Here is a 19,240-nt window from a genome sequence, read left to right on the forward strand (position 1 = left end):
ATCAACCTATTTGTTTACTACCTTTTCTTTATCGATCTATCGCGGACGCAACGATTACTGAAGGTTGAAATACGTAAAAATTTTCAGTACGGAATTGCCGCAATAAATTGACGGGATATGAATGGGTCGTAATGAAAAAATTGATTGGATTTCGCTAATTATCGAATTGACCCTCGATCCGCAAACTATCCCAGTAACCGAATTCGCAAATATTTCCCATTTTGGCGAATTCGTTCCGTTGAATATTTATCGTAGGGCTCATGGACTTTCGAAAGGCCGATAGTTCAGTCTGTGCGTAATAAGCGTGAAGACGTGGGTGCGCACACACGTTTCTAAATCGGTCAACGGAATTGAAAAGTCTGCCAACCATCCACCGATTGCTAATTCAGAATGGTAAACAAAAGTGTGAAAACAATTCTACATTCTGGCATAAGATATCTGGAAAAAATTGCTCGACGCACGTGAATGTTATTTTACTAAGCTGAATCTTAGGCAGGATTATCATTGTGTCCCTACCATACAGTAGATTCAGGCCAGGCTTTGAACTCTCCTCAAACTATGACATTTTGATCGATTTAAAAGCATTTCTCATGCAAGGAGATTTTTTTGGCAGAACTGACACCTACTGGGGTGTTCTCCAACTTCTTCTGCAGTGAGCCTCCGACTCTCAAAACGTCGTTTCCGCTTTTTGACATCGTTTCAAGGTCTCGTCACCCACCTTGGACGAAGTCATTGACATGACGCAATGTATCTCGCATAAAATAAAGGTGGTGGAGCCGTGGCGTTGGTAACCAAGGTGACGACTCCCCTCCTATGACCTAGGAGCACGCGTTTGGCTATTTTCCGCCGTCTAGCGTAATGCCATCTATTGTGGAAGGTTCAAGGTTTTCGTGTTGGGTTAGGTTGCGGCGGAGATGGTTTCTACGGTTATTCGTGGCGCCATCTACGGTGTTCATTACGCGACGGGAATGGAGGGTTCTGTAGTGACGAGCGAGGAGCAACTATGTTTCGGGCTGGATATGAGAGATGTCGCTAGGAGTCGTTTCGGTTTCTTTAAATTCTCCTATTTTGGCTGATGGGGCAAAAATGAATTATAATGATTAAGAATTCTTATTTACAATTAATTATATTAACTTCTTCCAAATGAAGAAGTTAACTCTTTGCAATCCTGTCAAATTTCTCGAACAAAATTCTCAATTATGAAACATTCTATGTAAAATGCAGCAATTCCGAGAATTCTAATCTCAAGTAGATCTTCGTATTGCAGTAGGACGCCCGGAAGTAGACAACCATCCCCCGCCGAAGAGGAACTGAGCAAAAATAGCATTCTGGACCCCAGCATCGTCGTCATGAAACCTCAGGAGCAGCTGCCCCAGCACATGGCCCACCATCTACCGCCACACATGACTCCTCACCTGGGCGTGACACTTGCCGAATCGGTGAATCAGCAATTCGAACACTTCACGGAGCAGCCCCCTCCGAACACGTACGACCAGCAGCAGCACCAGGGCTACCCTCCGCCGCCCCAGAGTCACCAGGTGGACAACGCGGTGTTGCAGCAGCAGCAACAGCAGCACAACTTCGATGTACAGGTGAGATTTTGCACGTTTTTCTTTCGGTCGATGGAAAAATGACGGAGTGGCAATTAGATAATCGAAAGAAATGTCTCTAATAGGTAGCAGTGCTTGAAGGTTTTCTCAAAAAGTATTGCTGATGTTGAGTTTTAGATATTGTTGCCTCAGGGACCAGCTGGGGTTCCTAGATGCCTAGGACGTCAGTAATGGCAATATTATCCTCTTTCTGAAGGATTTGTGGTTGTAATATGCTGAAAACAAATCGAGCAAAAGCTTCTTTCACAATATGGCGTTCAAATGAGAGTTGTCAATATTGATGGACCAGCAGAGCATGGAGACTCCTTGGTGAAAATAAAGTCTTGAGGGCTACAATCTAATCTCTCCAAACTTTCAACAATCCAATCCCTCGTGCTCCAAAATAAAACACCCACTTGGTCGAATTGTCCAATTTACTGCTCATCGATAATCTGCCTATTAACCCCAATTTTATGTTGGGCCTAAGGCCCATCCAACCCCATCGACCTCCTCCAATCCGGAAAACACTTAATGCTCATTTGATTGGATTGAAATGTATAGGGTTAGTCGGATAAGGGGTAGGGGGTTGGTGAGGTGGGGGCTCGGCGGAGGGCGAACTCCCAATTAAGTGCGAATGCAAAGAAAATAAATTAATTTGGCGTCGTCGGGACGCGGGCTATAAAGTGACAGATTGACGCCCGAGGATCGATATCTCGTAATTATATCGGCTCACCTCGTTTATGTAACCCCCGCCCGCGTAACTGGGGGGCTTTTTCCAATTAATCCCGTGTTGTTAGGCGCGTTATAATGGAGTGATGACGGTGCGTGGTGGTTTGGCCAGGCAGTCGTGCCCGGGAGCTCGACTCTCTCTGTAGCCCCTCGTTTCGACGGGGTTGTCTGGAAATGATTCATTTCGCGGCTTGGCGTTAAAGGGGTAGTTTGTTCAGGATCGGTTTGGATATATGTCGGTAAAAGAGGTATTTTGGTTTTGCGTCTGTGTGGGGGTACTCTTCAAGGTTCTATTTTTGAACTGAATAATTTCCAGAAGTGACCGAATTGTTGTTGTAGAAGTTGAATTGCATTTTTCTTCCTCTCATTAGTTTTTAGAGTCGTATATTTCTAGAATTCGAGGAATGGAATTTTGTCGTTTCCTAGAAATAGGAACTAAATTAAATTCTTAGATGAAAAATGTTGTGTTGAAGTTATTCGCATTCGATGTTAATAATGGAATGTTTCATCCGCATATGCTTTCATCGCGGAGGTTTCCCGGACTTCAATTAAAGCCATTCCCGTTGTTTGCCGTATCTTTTTATGGTATTCGAATTAAGTGACCTTTGGATTATGAAGTACGAAATGTTTTCCTTTTTCCTCCGTCCGTCCAGTAATGAAACAGGGCGGAGATTTCAATCATAAGACCTCCAGTGTTATCCCAACCTTCATCTCTGGAGAAAAACAAGAGCGAACAACTTCAATCGTCGTTCTTTTGAAAACCTTTATTTGACCTTTGGAACTGCCCATGGGCGGAGTAGAACAGTATTTGAATTACCTGTTATTAAAATACGTAATTGAAATACAAATACATATATTTGGTATTTGTAATTCAATGGAGGAGTTCCCTACATGTTGGCCAACCTAGAAAAAGGTCTAAAAGGTCTACCAACGGGAAATGATTGCTTCCCAAAGAAACCTACTTCATTCTTTCCGCAATGATCAAATATAATCATGAAATTCTACCGAGCTTTCTAGAGTTTACTGTTGAAGAGAAAAAAAGATTTTCATAACCTCGATTGCTGACTGGTTAAAATTTATGTTGGTATTACTACTTCTTGTGACAATTGACATGTTTCGTTGGCAAATGTCAAGAAGAAAAAAGTAATCTGTTAGGTTATGGGCAAAGTTTTGGTTATGTGCACAATCTTTGCTTGAACGCATTCTTGTTTTCTTGTATTTTGTAAGCTATACAGCACATTGACAATATTAATATTATATATATATATATCAGTAAAAGTGACATTTGTCAATGAAATATGTCAATTGTTACAAGAGGTATTAATACCAACATAAATTTCAACCAATCAGCAATCGAGGTTTTGAAAATTTTTCAGTAAACTCTAGAAAGCTCGGTAGAATTTCATAAATGTATTTGATCATTGCGGAAAGAATGAAGTAGGTTTCGTTAGAAAGCAATCATTCCCGGTTAGTAGACCTTTAAGACCTTTTTCTAGGTTGGCCAACATGTAGGGAACTTCTCCATTATAATGCTTGATCATTTCTACCTTTCAATTGACCCGGTTCCCTATTGCAAGAAGATGGAATCTTGGTGTAGTTGAAATGGCATAGAACCTAGCGAACATATTACTTTCCTTCAAAGGAGTATGCTGTGCGAAGTAGAGTTACAGATCATTCAGGCTAAAGCCTGAACTCGAACGATTTTAGATATTTCCATCCATTGCAAGGGTATACAATATACATCATTTTACTGATCTTGGCCTGTTTGCTTCCCGAGAAGCCAAACATCACATGGAATGCGTTACGGGACATCATTTCCGAACCCGACAGCGATCTAAACAAGAAATAAAGAATGATATTGGCCGACTGCCAACTATCCACACTACAAATCGTCAACGAAACTTCATTGTTTGGACGGGAAATGCGACGTGCGGAAAATGAAGCATGAAATTAATCGCGCTTTTATTGGTGGAGCGCGGAGAAGGAAACCAAAACATGAAACAGATGAATTCGCACATGAACACTTTGAAATTTCAGCATTCGTTTCGTCGTAAAATTTGCTGTATGTGAATGGGATCTTTCCAGTGCTTCATTCGAATTCTAAATCGATATGATCGGTTTTAAAACATGGAACATTATTTCTTTCTGTCTAATTCAAAATTTGCGAGATTATTGATTTCGAAAATATCAATTTTCATATTCCTTCATCTAGAATCGGAGGTACAATGCCGTAATTTGAGAAAATGCAACAAGAACAATAATTATATTAGACCCAATTCGTTCTACTGTAGGATTTTTTCTGCACCTCATGGAAGTTCGTCGACCATCGTAAATGATGGTGTTCTGCAACTAGAAATCATATTTTCCGTGGAACATACACGATAAAATTACTACATAACGGTAGGTGCAATAATTGTGACTCCTGGATCGTGTCTCTACCACTTGGATTCATTAAACTTGATTAGGTTGTCGACCTATTGTAATGAACATAATTTATTATTGAACGCATGCTATTTCTGATATTTTCGATGCTCTCCGATGGCGAGAAACGATTATAGGGTCGTCAATTTCACGTCTAGTATTCTGTCCTTGATTTGGGTATGTTCAATTTATTTACCAATAAAATTAAGGCTAATCTGACAACGGCTATTCGACTCACGTCTAATCAACTCATTATAAGGGCTGGAAAATTGAGAAGGAAATATGAGAATGCAATTAGTTGACTTCATGAAACTTTTAATAAACATTGATGATCTACATTGTACGGAAGATTCACCAACGATGGTTCTTGTGTTATTAAATTTGGAATTATTAGCTGCGTGAAGAACAGTTATTTAATGAGAAACACAGATTCGTGTGCTGGATGAAAAAATCGGCTGATGAACTGAAGGTTTTTAAGCTTTACTCGAGCACGTCTAAAAATTTGGTCGTGAAAGGGATAGAGTTTTTTTTGTATGTGTTTTTGAAAGGCATTTTTGTGGAGTTTGTCGCAATAAATGGATCCCTACCTTGATTGGTAAAACACGAAATAAATTCGAGTTTTTTCGTGACTGAGCTATAACTGTCGTTGGCCAAGTGTTTTTCTGTTTCTAATTTGAATGAAATGAAATTTCTGAAACATTTTCAATGATCTAATAGGTTACATCAATGAGGTGCAATTATAATATACAACAGCATACTCCACGTTGTGATATCGTAAGAGTTAATTTTACGAACCACAAAATTAATGCCTCCCGACGTTTCTTATCACAGCTAATATATAATTTTATGAATTCCCATAACCTCCTGGCTCTTATTGAAATGTTAATTAACCAACACCTTTACCAGAGGCTGCTCCGGAGTACTTCGAGAAGCCCGAACAAAAGTTTCGGTTGAGTTACGATGGCTCTTACTTTGAATTGTAAGTTATACTGGGACGGTGAATTTCAAGAAGGAATCGTTATTATTCCCGTGGAAATACGCTCGCTAGGAAAACTTCTCCGAAAAGGGGGAAGCTAGAAAAGTACGATACAAAAAAAAAAGAGGCAACCTTGAAAGAAAGCAGCGAAGCAAGGAACTAAAAAGCAGATCTAATAACAATGAGACCAAGTTCGTTGAACGAGTCGTGTTTCGGTTCAAGGCGTACACGTTGAGCAAAGTTTGTACTGTAAATCATCGCGCGATAGAAGAATCTCCGCTTGACTATACTGGGAAAATATGGAATGCGCAAATATGGTTTACAATAGGATAATGATTTAATCACAGAGTTGGAATAGTTGAACTCTGAAAACGTCGGTTGGCTAGATATGAAAGAATTTTCCCTTGTCGGTTGAATATTTAATGGCGCGGTTCCCACAGTAGGTTGGATTCCCGAAAAAAAAAAACATCTGCGATGAGAATTTGATAGTGATGAAAATGATAGACATAAAATTTGAGCTAGGGAAAATGATACGAGGATATATTGAAAAATTGTTAGGCTACTATAGAACCAAACAAAATTTTAATGTCAAAATATTTATTCTCCTCTTGATTGGATACATTTATTGTTACAGCGAACCTGCAACGTCTGTAGTCCTTTCAAAAAAAATATTTCTTCTTGCTCTGCAAACCAGACCTCCACAGCTCTTATTACCTCCTCGTTGGAAGAAAATTCACCTTTTGAATTATTTTTTCAGTTTTTTCAGTTGAGTAAAGAAATGATAGTCGCATGGAGCCAAATCTGGTGAATAAGAGGGCTGTTCTAGTAATTCAAATCCTAAAATACGAATTTTTTGCATGGCAACATGAGATTTGTGTGCAGTGGCGTTGTTCTCCAAAAACAAAACATCTTTGGATAGCTTTCCGCTTCTTTTCTCTTTAATTTTTTCCCGTAGATTGGTCAGTAATGTCGAACAGTAATCTCCGGTTATTGTTCTACCCTTATCCAAAAAATCAATCATGATCAAACACAAAAAATGAAGCAAGAACTTTTCCAGCAGATTTTTGGACACGAAACTTCTTAGGTCTTGAAGAACCAGAGTGTCGCCATTCCATCGATTGTTGCTTTGTTTCTGGATCATAGAAATGTACCCAAGTCTCATCCATAGTAACAATTCGGTTTAAGAAGTCTACATCGTTTTCAAATCGAGCACAGATCGAACACGATGCTTCTACCCTTGCACGCTTTTGGTCAACATTCAAACATTGGGGGATCCATTTTGCAGCAATTTTCTCATGTCCAAATTGACGTGAACTATGTGATGAGAAATATTCAGTGTTTCAGATATCCGTTTTAGCACAATTCGACGGTCTGATCAAATCTTGTCATGAACTGCATCGATATTTTCGAGCACTGACACAGAAACTGGCCTTCCCTATCGGTCATCATCTTCAATGGAAAATTTACCTGTTTTAAAGCTTGCAGTCCAATTTTTCACGGTCGCATACGAAGGACATTGATCACCAAGGGTATTAAGCATATCTTCGTAAATCTGCTTACCTCTTAGCCCTTTTAAATACATAGTTTCTGTCAGTTAAGCTTTTAAGACATTACATGTCATGAGGACCATATTTTGTGTATGTGTAATACGCAGACATACTCCTCTCCACATGGTATGTACAGCAAACTGAAAATTCTATTCAAGTGCAGAGAGTAAGTTTCCTCTCGAATATAGACGGTCTGAGAATAAATTCAAACTGGATTTTTTTAAATCCATGTAGCCAATTATTGCTCGAAGAGGTACTCTATCCAGAATTCAATAATAATAGTCCCACGCTGTTGAAAATTCAGTTTCTCTCGAATTGAGCAGGATAATTTTAAATTATTGTATATTTTCTATAATGATATATGGAAGTGTATACACAATTCTGAATATCATTTTGTAAACCAATACGATGAAGGGCCAATTGCTTAGCAATAGACTGATGTCATGTACTACTACAACCTTCTGCTTCTTGGGATGATTCCTCCATTCCCCATTTCTAGTTTCCCTCGTTCTCAACATTTTCACGTACAGTGGAACACGAGCCCGCAGTAATTGAAACTCCCATTTCGAATATTCTCCACGGTGTGACACCCTGAAAAACGGCGAATGATATATTTTAATTAATGTACCTACGGTGTTTGGAACACAAAGCGAAGAGACCGCAGTCACGTCAGATCGCGTGCGACGTGCCCTCTCCCTCCCTGGGAGTGCCTGTCGACCGCTCCCCCAGTCAGATAAGGAGCGGTGTAAATCCAACACACCGTCGCATCGTCGGAACGGATGCCTTCCTGGTAATGGTCCCCCAAGCCGCCCCTACCTCGCTCTCTCCAATATCGAATGGAAAGGGGTGACGTGAGAAAAAAAAATTGATTCTCCCTCGATTTTTACTACCTCGTCTCTATATTCGGCACAGGCTGCGTTCTATTGTGGCCCCGGGTATGAATTCATTCGGTTCTGATATTGTTGGGAAGGTCATCGGAATCGTATGATTTATTCCCGATCGTTTATTCGATGATATTCTTTCTACGAGAGAAAATTCAGCGTAGTAAGTGGATCGTACGCCTGGTATGAGCCTATCCACGAGGAATTTAAATGTAAATAGCCCCATATGGGATTTCTTCCTGAAATTCATCTTTCCCGATTAATTCCCAGAGGTTGAGTGAAATACGTCACGATACGATAGAGCTAAATATCAAACTAGCAATATCGATCACCCGTATTCGCAGTTTTAAACTTTTCCCGAACTTGGAAATGGAAAATACGTTCGATACTTGGAGATTTATAGCTTGGCATTTCCGAGCAATTGAGGTGTTCACGTCGGAGTAAATCTTTGGCATATGAGTTATTGATGGATGAGTTATATAGCATGGAAGAATCGTCGAATTGTTTTTGCGATACTTTCTAACTCAACCATTTCAAATCAGAAATTCTGACTCCAGCCATTCCAAATTGAAAAGTCGCTTAACCATTTCAAATAAAAAATTCTGACTCCGACCATTACAAATTACAAAATCTAGCTTCATAGCTTGGCATTTCCTGGAAATTGAGGTGTTCATGTCGGAGTGAATCTTTGTTATAGGAGTTATTGATGGATGAGTTACATTGGATCGTAGAATCGTCGAATTGTGTTGGCGATACTTTCTGAATCGACCATTTTAAATCAGAAATTCTGACTCCAGCCATTCCAAATTAAAAATGATCCCAGCTGGTTCAAATGAAAAATTCTGACTCCACCATTTCGAATTGAAAAGTGACTTAACCATTTCAAATAAAAAATTCTGACTCCAACCATTATAAATTACAAAATCTGGTACATAGCTTGGTATTTCCGAGAAATTGAGGTGTTTATGTCGGAGTGAATTTTTGGTATAGGAGTTATTGATGGATGAGTTACATTGGATGGTAGAATCGTCGAATTGTGTTTGCGATACTTTCTGAATCGACCATTTTAAATCAGAAATTCTGACTCCAGCCATTCCAAATTAAAAATGGTCCCAGCTGGTTCAAATGAAAAATTCTGACTCCACCATTTCGAATTGAAAAGTGACTTAACCATTTCAAATAAAAAATTCTGACTCCAACCATTATAAATTACAAAATCTGGTACATAGCTTGGTATTTCCGAGAAATTGAGGTGTTCATGTCGGAGTTATTGATGGAAAGGATCGTCGAATTGTTTTTGTTATACTGTCTGACTCAACCATTTCAAACCAGAAATTCTGACTCCAGCCATTCCAAATTAATAATGGCTCCAACTATTTCTATAGAAAAATTCTGACTCCACCATTTCAAATAAAAAATTCTGACTCCAATTATTACAAATTAGAAAATCCGGCTCCAACCATTTCAACTAAAAACGTCCGTTTCCAACCAGTGGCGGTTCCAGAGTGATGATGATGATTTTATAGGTTTTTGTTGATATGAAGTCGGTATATCTTTAGGTACTATTGAAAAATCGTTGATATAAATGTGATACAAAGAGCAACTCTTCTTGTGACAAATCTCGAAATTTCAATCAACCGTTCGGTCTTGAGAAATTTCTAACTGTCCCCATCTTTTTGGTAATTTTTGGAAGGTCAACGCAACACGCGTTTATCCCAGAAAAATCGTAGATCCAAATGTGACACATATCCTTCCCCTTTCGCCCTTGATTTCAACCATTCCTAATTCTGACCTTCATTCCGAACTAGTTTCATATTTTATTCTTCTTATGAAACGTGGGACGTCAGTGTTATCTCGATCTACTCTATTCTCTTCCATTGGTTTTGGTTCGAATGCTGCAGGTTTTTGGCAAACACGTGCGTATTGGCGTCGAATTGTATTCGAAAATCATCAAGTTCCGATCAGTTTTATCAACGCACAACATCGCGTTCAACGTGAATATGCAAATGAGAAAATCCCCAAATTGGATTAATTCAGTCGCGTCGACCGAATTGTTTCAGTTTATCGTTCCTTTCGTTCCATAATCGAGGCATTACAAACGGCCATATTCGCCCAGCCGTGTTTTCGATTGTGCTGCATTTGTAGTTCTCCATATAACCCCGTTTCAATTTATTCAGGTCGCTAATTAGGGGAAGCTATACCATTTCGATCATTATTCATTCCGGCAGTGTATATTGATTGTTTGATTAATTCGTTTCTCGGCGTCGTTTGTTGAATGTTGGAAAGAATCAATTATGCGGACGCCTTTGTGAATGTTTTAATTGATATTAATCGAAAATTACCACTGTTGGCGATGGAAGTCCATAGTGAATCCGTCACTGAAACTCCTCCCTATCAGTTCCAAAGGAAATTTCTTTTTATCCATACCCCCATATGCATTATCCCGAGGTACATTCAATAATTGATTAGCCCGCAAATAGGATGCCTTCCTGATCCCGGCAACTATTCTCTCTCTGGCACGGTAACCTTGGCGTTTGGCCGACGTAAGGGCCGATAGAGGAACCGACATAATGGTAACTTTTCCCGTCGGGGATAACGGGCCCTACGGTGGAAGATTGCTTCCAATCGTCTCCTAATGCGTTTTTGCACTCACTCGGTAAGCCATTAGCGATGTATTACATGCAATCCGTTTTACGGTTCACCTACTTTCCGGGGACCTCTCTGAAAGTCCCTCATACGGAGAATTTAACGAATGAAATCCTAGAAGACTCTGATCCTTACCGACTACTCGAGATTTTTTTCGCAATTTTATGTTGGTGATTATTCTCTTTTCATTTTGGTGTATCGTTTATTGGGGATGTTTTTTTGTAGAACTCGAAAATGATTCGATGGCTTGAAAAAGATAAATGAAGCTCTAGTTTTGGCCATTCAGGAATGAATTTCCCACTGAGACTGTGTTTTATTTTTCGTTATGAACGAATATTATTGAAAACTACTTTGGTTCACGATTTCCGGATTCTACTGCAGTTATTACTTGATGAAAATGAAGTAAATAAATGATTCTTTCCACATGAGGGCTCAATTGTCAGGTTTTTGCGGATTTGACTCCAGTATCAAGGATGAATTTCTGGAAAGCAGACTTATCATTTTGCGCTTTCGTTCAGCTTCTTCGTCTTAGAAATAACAAACGTCTTTTCGATTTAAAAATGTCCTTCATATCATGTTTTATCCTCGACATCCCTAATCCGCCCTAGTTTGAAGCACGAAATTTGTTTATTCGTACTGGGGGAAACCTTTTATTATGTTCCCGATAAACAACATCCATCGCTTATGATGAATTATTTACGTATGGATGTCGAATGCATTCCCCTGCCACATCGATCTCGATAGTTATTTTTTATGACGTTGAACTCGCTCACATTTCGTGTGACAAATTGACGCCAGATATCGCGAAACGGTAGGTCCTGATATAAAAGCTGCCTAGGATGTTGATGGAGTGGTGACAAAAGGTATTTTTGCGCAGACAAATCGGTTGTTCAGTAAAAATTGTCATTTCTGTGGCTTGAATAAGTACCAAATTTTTTCATACTCGACAATCTTTTAAATCGCCGACGTTTTTGAAACAACCTACTATACTGCATTCACATTCATTTTAGCAGTCGGTTGGCCATGAAATAATTTTCTGAAGTTTTTGTAACTAGAACGGAATAAGGTTGGCACTCATGAAATGTCGTCAATGTCATAACGCCGTTGCCACAACTAACATCAATTTTTATTACGAAAATGCCGAAAGTTATTGAAAAAGAGACAGGGTTTCAGGAAGTGCTATTTAGAATTCAGGTCTGCTCATTCAAATAGTTATACCCTGATATTCTAAAATCCACAATACGTCAGACGGTAGCGAACATATTCAATATAAGAGAATTAATATAATGTTTCATCTGAATCTAAACGACTTACATTTCAGCTGAATATTTTCACAATCAGAAAGATTGTGAATGGAGAGGATGACAAAGAATTTCCTTCTATTGGGAGACCCAAAAATGTGGTGGCATTTGAGTGAATTAACGCAAAAAGTTTACTACAGGATTTTCGATGAATGTCATCGTAGAATAAGTTCCCGAAGATTGATTTTTCTATTTTTCATTTGACTTGTCCTATACATTGTAAATGTCTTAAGGTACCAATAAATACCTAATTATTATGATTATATCAATGCATTAAGATGTCACAAATACGCGCCAGTTGTCCTGCTAATTGTTTATTCATGTGAAATTTTTGTTCAAAGGTGAAGTTCATCTTGACTTGAAACTTCCATTAATTCCTTTTATTTATATTGATGCGAGATGATTTTTGTTCAAGAATTTAACATTCTTGTAATTATCTGTTAATTCCTTCTGGAGATACCCATTCCCAACCACTGCATCATATGCATTTCATCTTCGGGTTAATATTTTTGAAATCTACAACTGATGTTAAGTATTCAAGCTTTAGCCAAAGAAGATAACGAACATTAACTCTCCCCAAGTTAGTGCATATTATGATAGTATACTTGTATTTTCCATGCAAATAACTGAATTTGGTATGCCTTCAATCAGTTTGTATAAGCTTCAATTATGTTCGTCACATATTTTCCGAAGAGATTCGACATTGTGATAAAATACGTAATAACAGAAACTTTTACGTAGAACGTAAACATAGCGTTGATTCAAAACCTAAAAATGTTTCGACAAGCGTTATAACCCCACATTTTCGTACTATACAGAGTGAAATGTGTCAAATTTCCATGGCCAACCGACTGCTAAAATAAAAGTGAATGGAGTATAGTGGACCAGGAGATGCACCTCTTTACTGGTAGATTCGCCTTAAAAAGTCATAATGAAAACCGAGGCTAAAATCTCTTCTGTCGATGAATCTATGATAGAACAGTTTAGAGGTTTTTTAGGGACACTAAAATCATGAACTGAGTCAGAATTTTTTTTATTTCGAGAATTCAGAGATTCATGAACCACCGCATTCGCCATTCTGTGAAACAATGTATTGTCAAACGTTTTCTTTCACATCTTGGAACACTTGTTTGTTCTGTTGTCATTATTTGAGAGAATGTTTATTGGGGAGAATCAAGTATGTCAATGAATTTTTGGGAAGTTTTTGAACTCGCTACATTGTGCCAATAGGATAATTCGTATCTCACTCTCGCTAAGTGGAATTTGTTGTATTCGGCGACGATCTAAGGTCATCGGCTATACCAACAGAGAGATATAACCTTCCCTACATGTACGACATTGTGTGTTCGGTCAACAGATAACCCGCCGTATGTGTACACACGTACTCGCGAAACACGCGACGTTTTTAACGAGCCGCATATGGCATCGCAAACTTTTCGGAATTCATTCATACGGATAAACAATCCCTACGCCATATGCTCGCCGATAACGTCCCGACGCCTCCCCCCATACCCACCTCCCATTTGTCAACGGAATTGGCGCCTTCATCTCTCGACTATCGTGGCGGTTTTTTATAGCCCGTGTTTTCGCGGAACAATAGAGTCGGAGGAAAATCGATCGGACGTCCTTTTCCCGTACGCCGTCGAAAATCGACGTCGCCGCGTCGCTGAAATAATGGACGCGTTGGCGAAATGATCAACAGGGTCTTTTTTCTGGGTTCGGAGCTTGCCCAACGCGATCTCGGTTATCGAGAGCTGTGTTTTGGTTTGTTATTTCGGGTAATAATTCAATGTTTTTCGGGACTTATCGATATGCCGCTGTTTTATTAGAGTAATTGAACAGGAGATTAAATAACGTTGTAATTATCTATACTTCATTCAATTTTATTTCAGCAGTCGGTTGGCCATGGAAATTTGACACATTTCACTCTGTATAGTACGAAAATGTGGGGTTATGAAGCTTGTCAAAACATTTTTGGGTTTTAAATCAACGCTATGTTGCCCGTTCTACGTAAAAGTTTCTGTTATTACGTATTTTATCACAATGTCGAATCTCTTCGGAAAATATGTGACGAACATTATTGAAGTTTATAGAAAATGTTTTAAGGCATACCAAATCCAGTTATTTGCATGGAAAATACAACAGATCAGTATAATATCATAATATGCACTAGCTTGATGAGAGTTAATGTTCGTTATTTTCTTTGGCTTACATCTACTATGTAGATTTCAAAAATATTAATCCGAAGATGAAATGCATATGATGCAGTGGTTGGGAATGGGTATCTCCCGAAGGAATTAACAGATAATTACAAGAATGGTAAATTCTTCAAGAAAAATCATCTTGCATCAATATAAGTAAAAGGAATTGAAGGAAGTTTCAAGTTAAGATGCAACTTCACCGTTGAACAAAAATTTCACATGAATAAACAAGTAACAGGGCAACTTGCGCGTATTTGTGGCTATTCATCTTAATACATCGATGTAATAATAATTAGGTATTTATTAGTAGGTACCTTAAGACATTTACATTGTATAGGACAAGTCAAATGAAAAATAGAAAAATCCATTTTAGGGAACTTATTCTCCGATGACATTTATCGAAAATCCTGTAGTAAACTTTTCGCATTAATTCACTCAAACATAAAATTCTCAAATGCCACCACTTTTTTAGGTGTCCCAATAGAAGGAAATTCTTTGTCATCCTCTTTATTCACAATCTTTCTGATTGTGGAAATATTCAGCTGAAATATAAGTCTTTAAGATCCAGATGAAACATTATATAAATTCTCTTACATTGAATATGTTCGCTACCGTCTGACGTATTGTGGATTTTAGAACATCAGGGTATAACTATTTGAATGAGCGGACCTGAATTCTAAATAGCACTTCCTGAAACCCTGTCCCTTTTTTCAATCACTTTCGGCACTTTTGTAATATTAATTGATATTAGTTGTGGCAACGGCGTTATGACATTAACGACATTTCATGAGTGCCAACTTAACTTCGTTCTAGTTGCAAAAACTTGAGAAAATTATTTCATGGCCAACCGACTGCTAAAATAAATTTGAATGAAGTATAACTATTTATTGCAAATTGGCGAATGCGCAATGGTTTATAACTCAGAAGTTTTTGGAAGCTTCCTCTTGGGTCATAAAGTATAATTTTCCATTATTTCCTAACATACAGATTTTTGATACTTGGCTCTATAATGACACCTGCCGAATTTTTTTTCTAATAATACCATCTCATGCAAATATCTGCATCTCTACTTCTCAATTACTATCGATCAGATATTTGGGCAGAATGATCCCCCTCATATCGTGTCTCACAGTCAGTTTTATAACCAACTTTAAAGTGTCTTCACCCTTAAGCTCCCTTCAGTTTATCGTTTCTGAGTAGGACTAAAAGAAGCTTCAAAATTGAAGGTATCTAAGTACTTTGAAATTGATTTTGCAACTGGCCAATTAGAAACTAAGTCATAATTTACTCTTTTATCTATGAAATTTTTTTAGATGTTTTTTTATCCTTCTTCGGTAAAATTCTGGACGCAGGGATATCTGTTATTAACTTTTCTGTACACTGCAATTTTTTCAGTGTAATTTTGAAAAATACGCTGATCCCTTCGATCATAACCAAACGAATTTTGGCAATATTGAATATAAACCACAAATTCAACTCGATTATTTTTCTGACTATTGCAGGAAACGTCTTTCGTTGTTCTTCCAGTGAGCAAACGGGCAACATAACCAAGGACTTTTAGGTGAATCACGAACCGGGAGTCTTACATTGATGATTCACTGTGCCTTGTGGTCAATAAACAATGAGGCTTTTCATTACTCAACCGACATATAATTAGGGTATTCGGAGTTGCGATCTTATATCATTGACATTTCGACTTCAAATGTCATTTGTTATGGATATGAAAACGTGAAAATGAATTTATGACTGACTGCTTATATAGCTGTATAACTTCAGCTGATAATTTGTGAGAAAATTCAGGAACAAATATGGAATATGTTATGAAATTCTCATCGAGAATCTAGGTTGAGATGGATTGAACTACTGACAGTAGTTTCTCCAATTGGAAGTAGCTATTCTTCTCCATAGAGTCATTCGGGGCAACTGTGCGCACTTTTGCCTTTCAAGCCATACGCTGTTTCAAATGTTGAAGCTAGGAAAATTAAAACATATTCATAAGATAGAGAATTTTCTAATTTATAAAAAAACATCAAAAAGCCAACAAACAAAAACGTTTTCTTTCCGCAAAAAGAAATTTAATGGTGAAAGTCGGAGTGCGTTCACATGCCCCGTATTGCGGGTAAGTGTGCGCACCCTCACGGGGTAAGTGAACTCAGTGCTTAGTGAACCACACAATCAAAACAAATTACAAAATAATGTCAACAAAATGTTACAATATTAGAGAAATGCTGTTTATTGTCAATACAGAAGCGCCTTTTTACAAGCAGTGCATTATTGTTCGTGCCACAATTCTTGGTGAACACAACACTTGATACATTCCCCTGTTGGTGGCTCTTCATATTTTTCTGAACAAATAGGACAATATTGATCGAGTCTTAACCAAGAAAATCAACAATGTCATAATTTATTCCTCACTGAACTAATGCCCATATAATGAATCTATGCGCACACTTACCCGCGCACACTTTCCCCAGTAAGCCAAAATTTGAATTGACGTTCTTATAGAGTTGAGCAGCTAAGAGAACATAAAATTTTTTATTATATATTTAGATTAATATGCCCATAATCGCATAAAATATTGTTTAACACTGTCGTACTCGGAACTTGGACCTGGCAGAATTTGCAGAGATGCTAAAAATTAACAAGAAAACTAGCGAATTTGATTGATTGCAAATAAAAAGTTGAAGAAACGTGGCACGGCGCACTCCTGTGAAAAACTAATTTGGCGATTCTGCGAACTTGCTTCACCCAAATGAACCCCTCTTTCATACATTGCATAGTCGAGATATACGCACTGCGCACACTTACCCACTGCGCTCAGTTACCCCGAATGACTCTAACGGTCTTTGTGCACATTCCTGGAAGAGTTTTTTAAACAGTACGAAATTTACTATGAACTAGTAGACCAGAAGATCAATCCACCTTTTCTGTAGATGCACTTGATACCAAGCTTGAATCCACCAACTTCATTCTCTCGAATCATTACAATATCTGCGAATAATTGAGTAACACACCATTCAATTACGACGAATTCACTTTTGGCGAATTCCACAATTGAAATTACGATTTTAATTCTGCCCGGGGCTCTTCTCTTCCGGCGAACCCTATGATTAACAAGCGACGCCGTCTCAAAATTCCGCGTTTATCCAAGAAATTAAGCGATCCATTCAAATATTACGCCGGGAGTTGCGTTGAACATTCGGAACGTTTTGTCGCCTTTATTAATGTCCCCACTACGTGCCTTAATTCCGAATCCCTAGCCCCTTTGGGTCTAATGAATTGCGGACTCATTAGATACACGATTTTAAACAAGCCGGTTTCGGGAAGTTGCAACGCACCGCTCGCCTCTCAATTCACGATTTGTTGAGGGAATTAAGAATCGACTCGAAAGAACTGCTCAAATTGACACCTTCAAAATTAATCATTTTCGGGTAGGAGCATCTTAAAATTTGCAGGCAAACATTAGGCTAAACATTAACCCAACCAAGACCACAGTCTCATTTACTCGAAACCAGCTATGAGGTCCCTTTATCTAAATGGAGACATCGTAGAGAGTCTGAAGTTGAGAATTCTGGGAATAGCCCTAGATAGCAAGCTTCTGAGGAGCAAGGATGCTGAGGTTTCTCTTAGAAAAGCACATTGATGAGCTGCAGAAACCCGGAAAGACTTGGGTTGGGGATGTAACCAAATAATACTGCGTTGGGTGATGATGAGTATCTGGATCTTGGAAGAATATACCCCCACTGCTTTATAGGACATTGTCGCCCCAGGAAGTACCTACCTTATGAGAATGGGTCCAACTTAAAACGATGAGTAGATATAGTTTATGTGGGGAATGAAACCTCCTCGAATGTACAATGTACAAATCTACTAGAATCGGGTTAATTTGAGGTTGTTTGGACTCGATGGATAACTTTTCAAACGCAGAAAACTGGGTTAGGTTAAATGGCGGACGCAATTCGATACTACCTTTGAATAACGCCCTCGTATATATTCCGTATTATCTACTGGAATGATTACCGACCGAATTTGATTGAAACGCGATACGCGAAATGGAGATGACGACCTACAAACATTTGATTCGGGGTTTTTACTGTGTGTCTAGTAATTAATGTTGCGGTCATTTCGATATGTCCCCCGATCATTTTCTTCACCAATGGGAAACGTTAGGACTCGCTAAAACGCGTCATGTAACTAAAATCGTCCCTCTGTAAATGTTCAATAGAAACGTTAGCGATTAGGTGGAGGAATTCACATGGTTCACTTCATTGGTCCTTCGAACCGGAGTAACAATAGTTATGCGACATAATTATCGAGAATTAATACCCGAATTGATCGCCCACAGTGGAATGCAACGATCGATCGGTGTTTACGCTAAGATCATCGGTGTATTTGCCATTTCCATCAGTCTAATTACTTCATTAGAACTTGTTGAGTGTGCTCCAGTGATCGGTGTCAAAGAACGGCACCGAATACTGTTATCGACAAAAACCGATTACCTCACATGCCCGTCGTAATGACGAATTCGGGGAACACGGATATGTGGTGGTCGAAGACTCGCCGACGAAGAGCGGAGAGAGGTGGATGACTCCCCATCGTAATGGAGCGGTGACCGGAGCAAAGCGGTCCTCTACTTCTTGTACGCTCGATCTCGTTCAACACCGATGAACTCCGTGGGTACCGTAGAAAGGGGGCCCCCTCTAACGTGGATCGCTAAAGATTGATGGTTCTTATGGTCTCGGATCCGGTATTGGACGTTCCTTCAATTTGTAGAGAAAAAAAATAAGATTTTTGATACATACATTTTTTTCCGCATACACAATAATAATTCTCTGATTCCAAAAGTTGAATCCGTGGAGTTTCTTTTTGAAAATCACTTGGAATGTATGAGGCATTTGGTAAAAAATCATCCTAAGAGTTTTTATTTTCGAATCTGCTTCAAATAATTT

General features: G+C 38.6%; 1 protein-coding gene across 7 annotated transcripts in view; it reads left to right on the forward strand.

Annotated features, from left to right (window-relative positions):
- LOC123311230 (maternal protein pumilio-like) overlaps positions 1–19,240 on the forward strand; it is an 85,552-nt gene that overhangs the window by 16,334 nt on the left and 49,978 nt on the right. For 5 of the 7 annotated variants that reach the window (XM_044895071.1, XM_044895076.1, XM_044895072.1 and 2 more), the window contains one exon: positions 1,253–1,592. In XM_044895071.1, coding sequence (XP_044751006.1) covers positions 1,253–1,592 — 340 coding nt within the window. The remainder of the gene's footprint in view (positions 1–1,252; positions 1,593–19,240) is intronic. The other 2 variants (XM_044895073.1, XM_044895074.1) reach the window with 1 other exon arrangement.

This window comes from Coccinella septempunctata, chromosome 4 (assembly GCF_907165205.1).
Source record: "Coccinella septempunctata chromosome 4, icCocSept1.1, whole genome shotgun sequence".
Lineage (NCBI taxonomy): Eukaryota > Metazoa > Arthropoda > Insecta > Coleoptera > Coccinellidae > Coccinella > Coccinella septempunctata.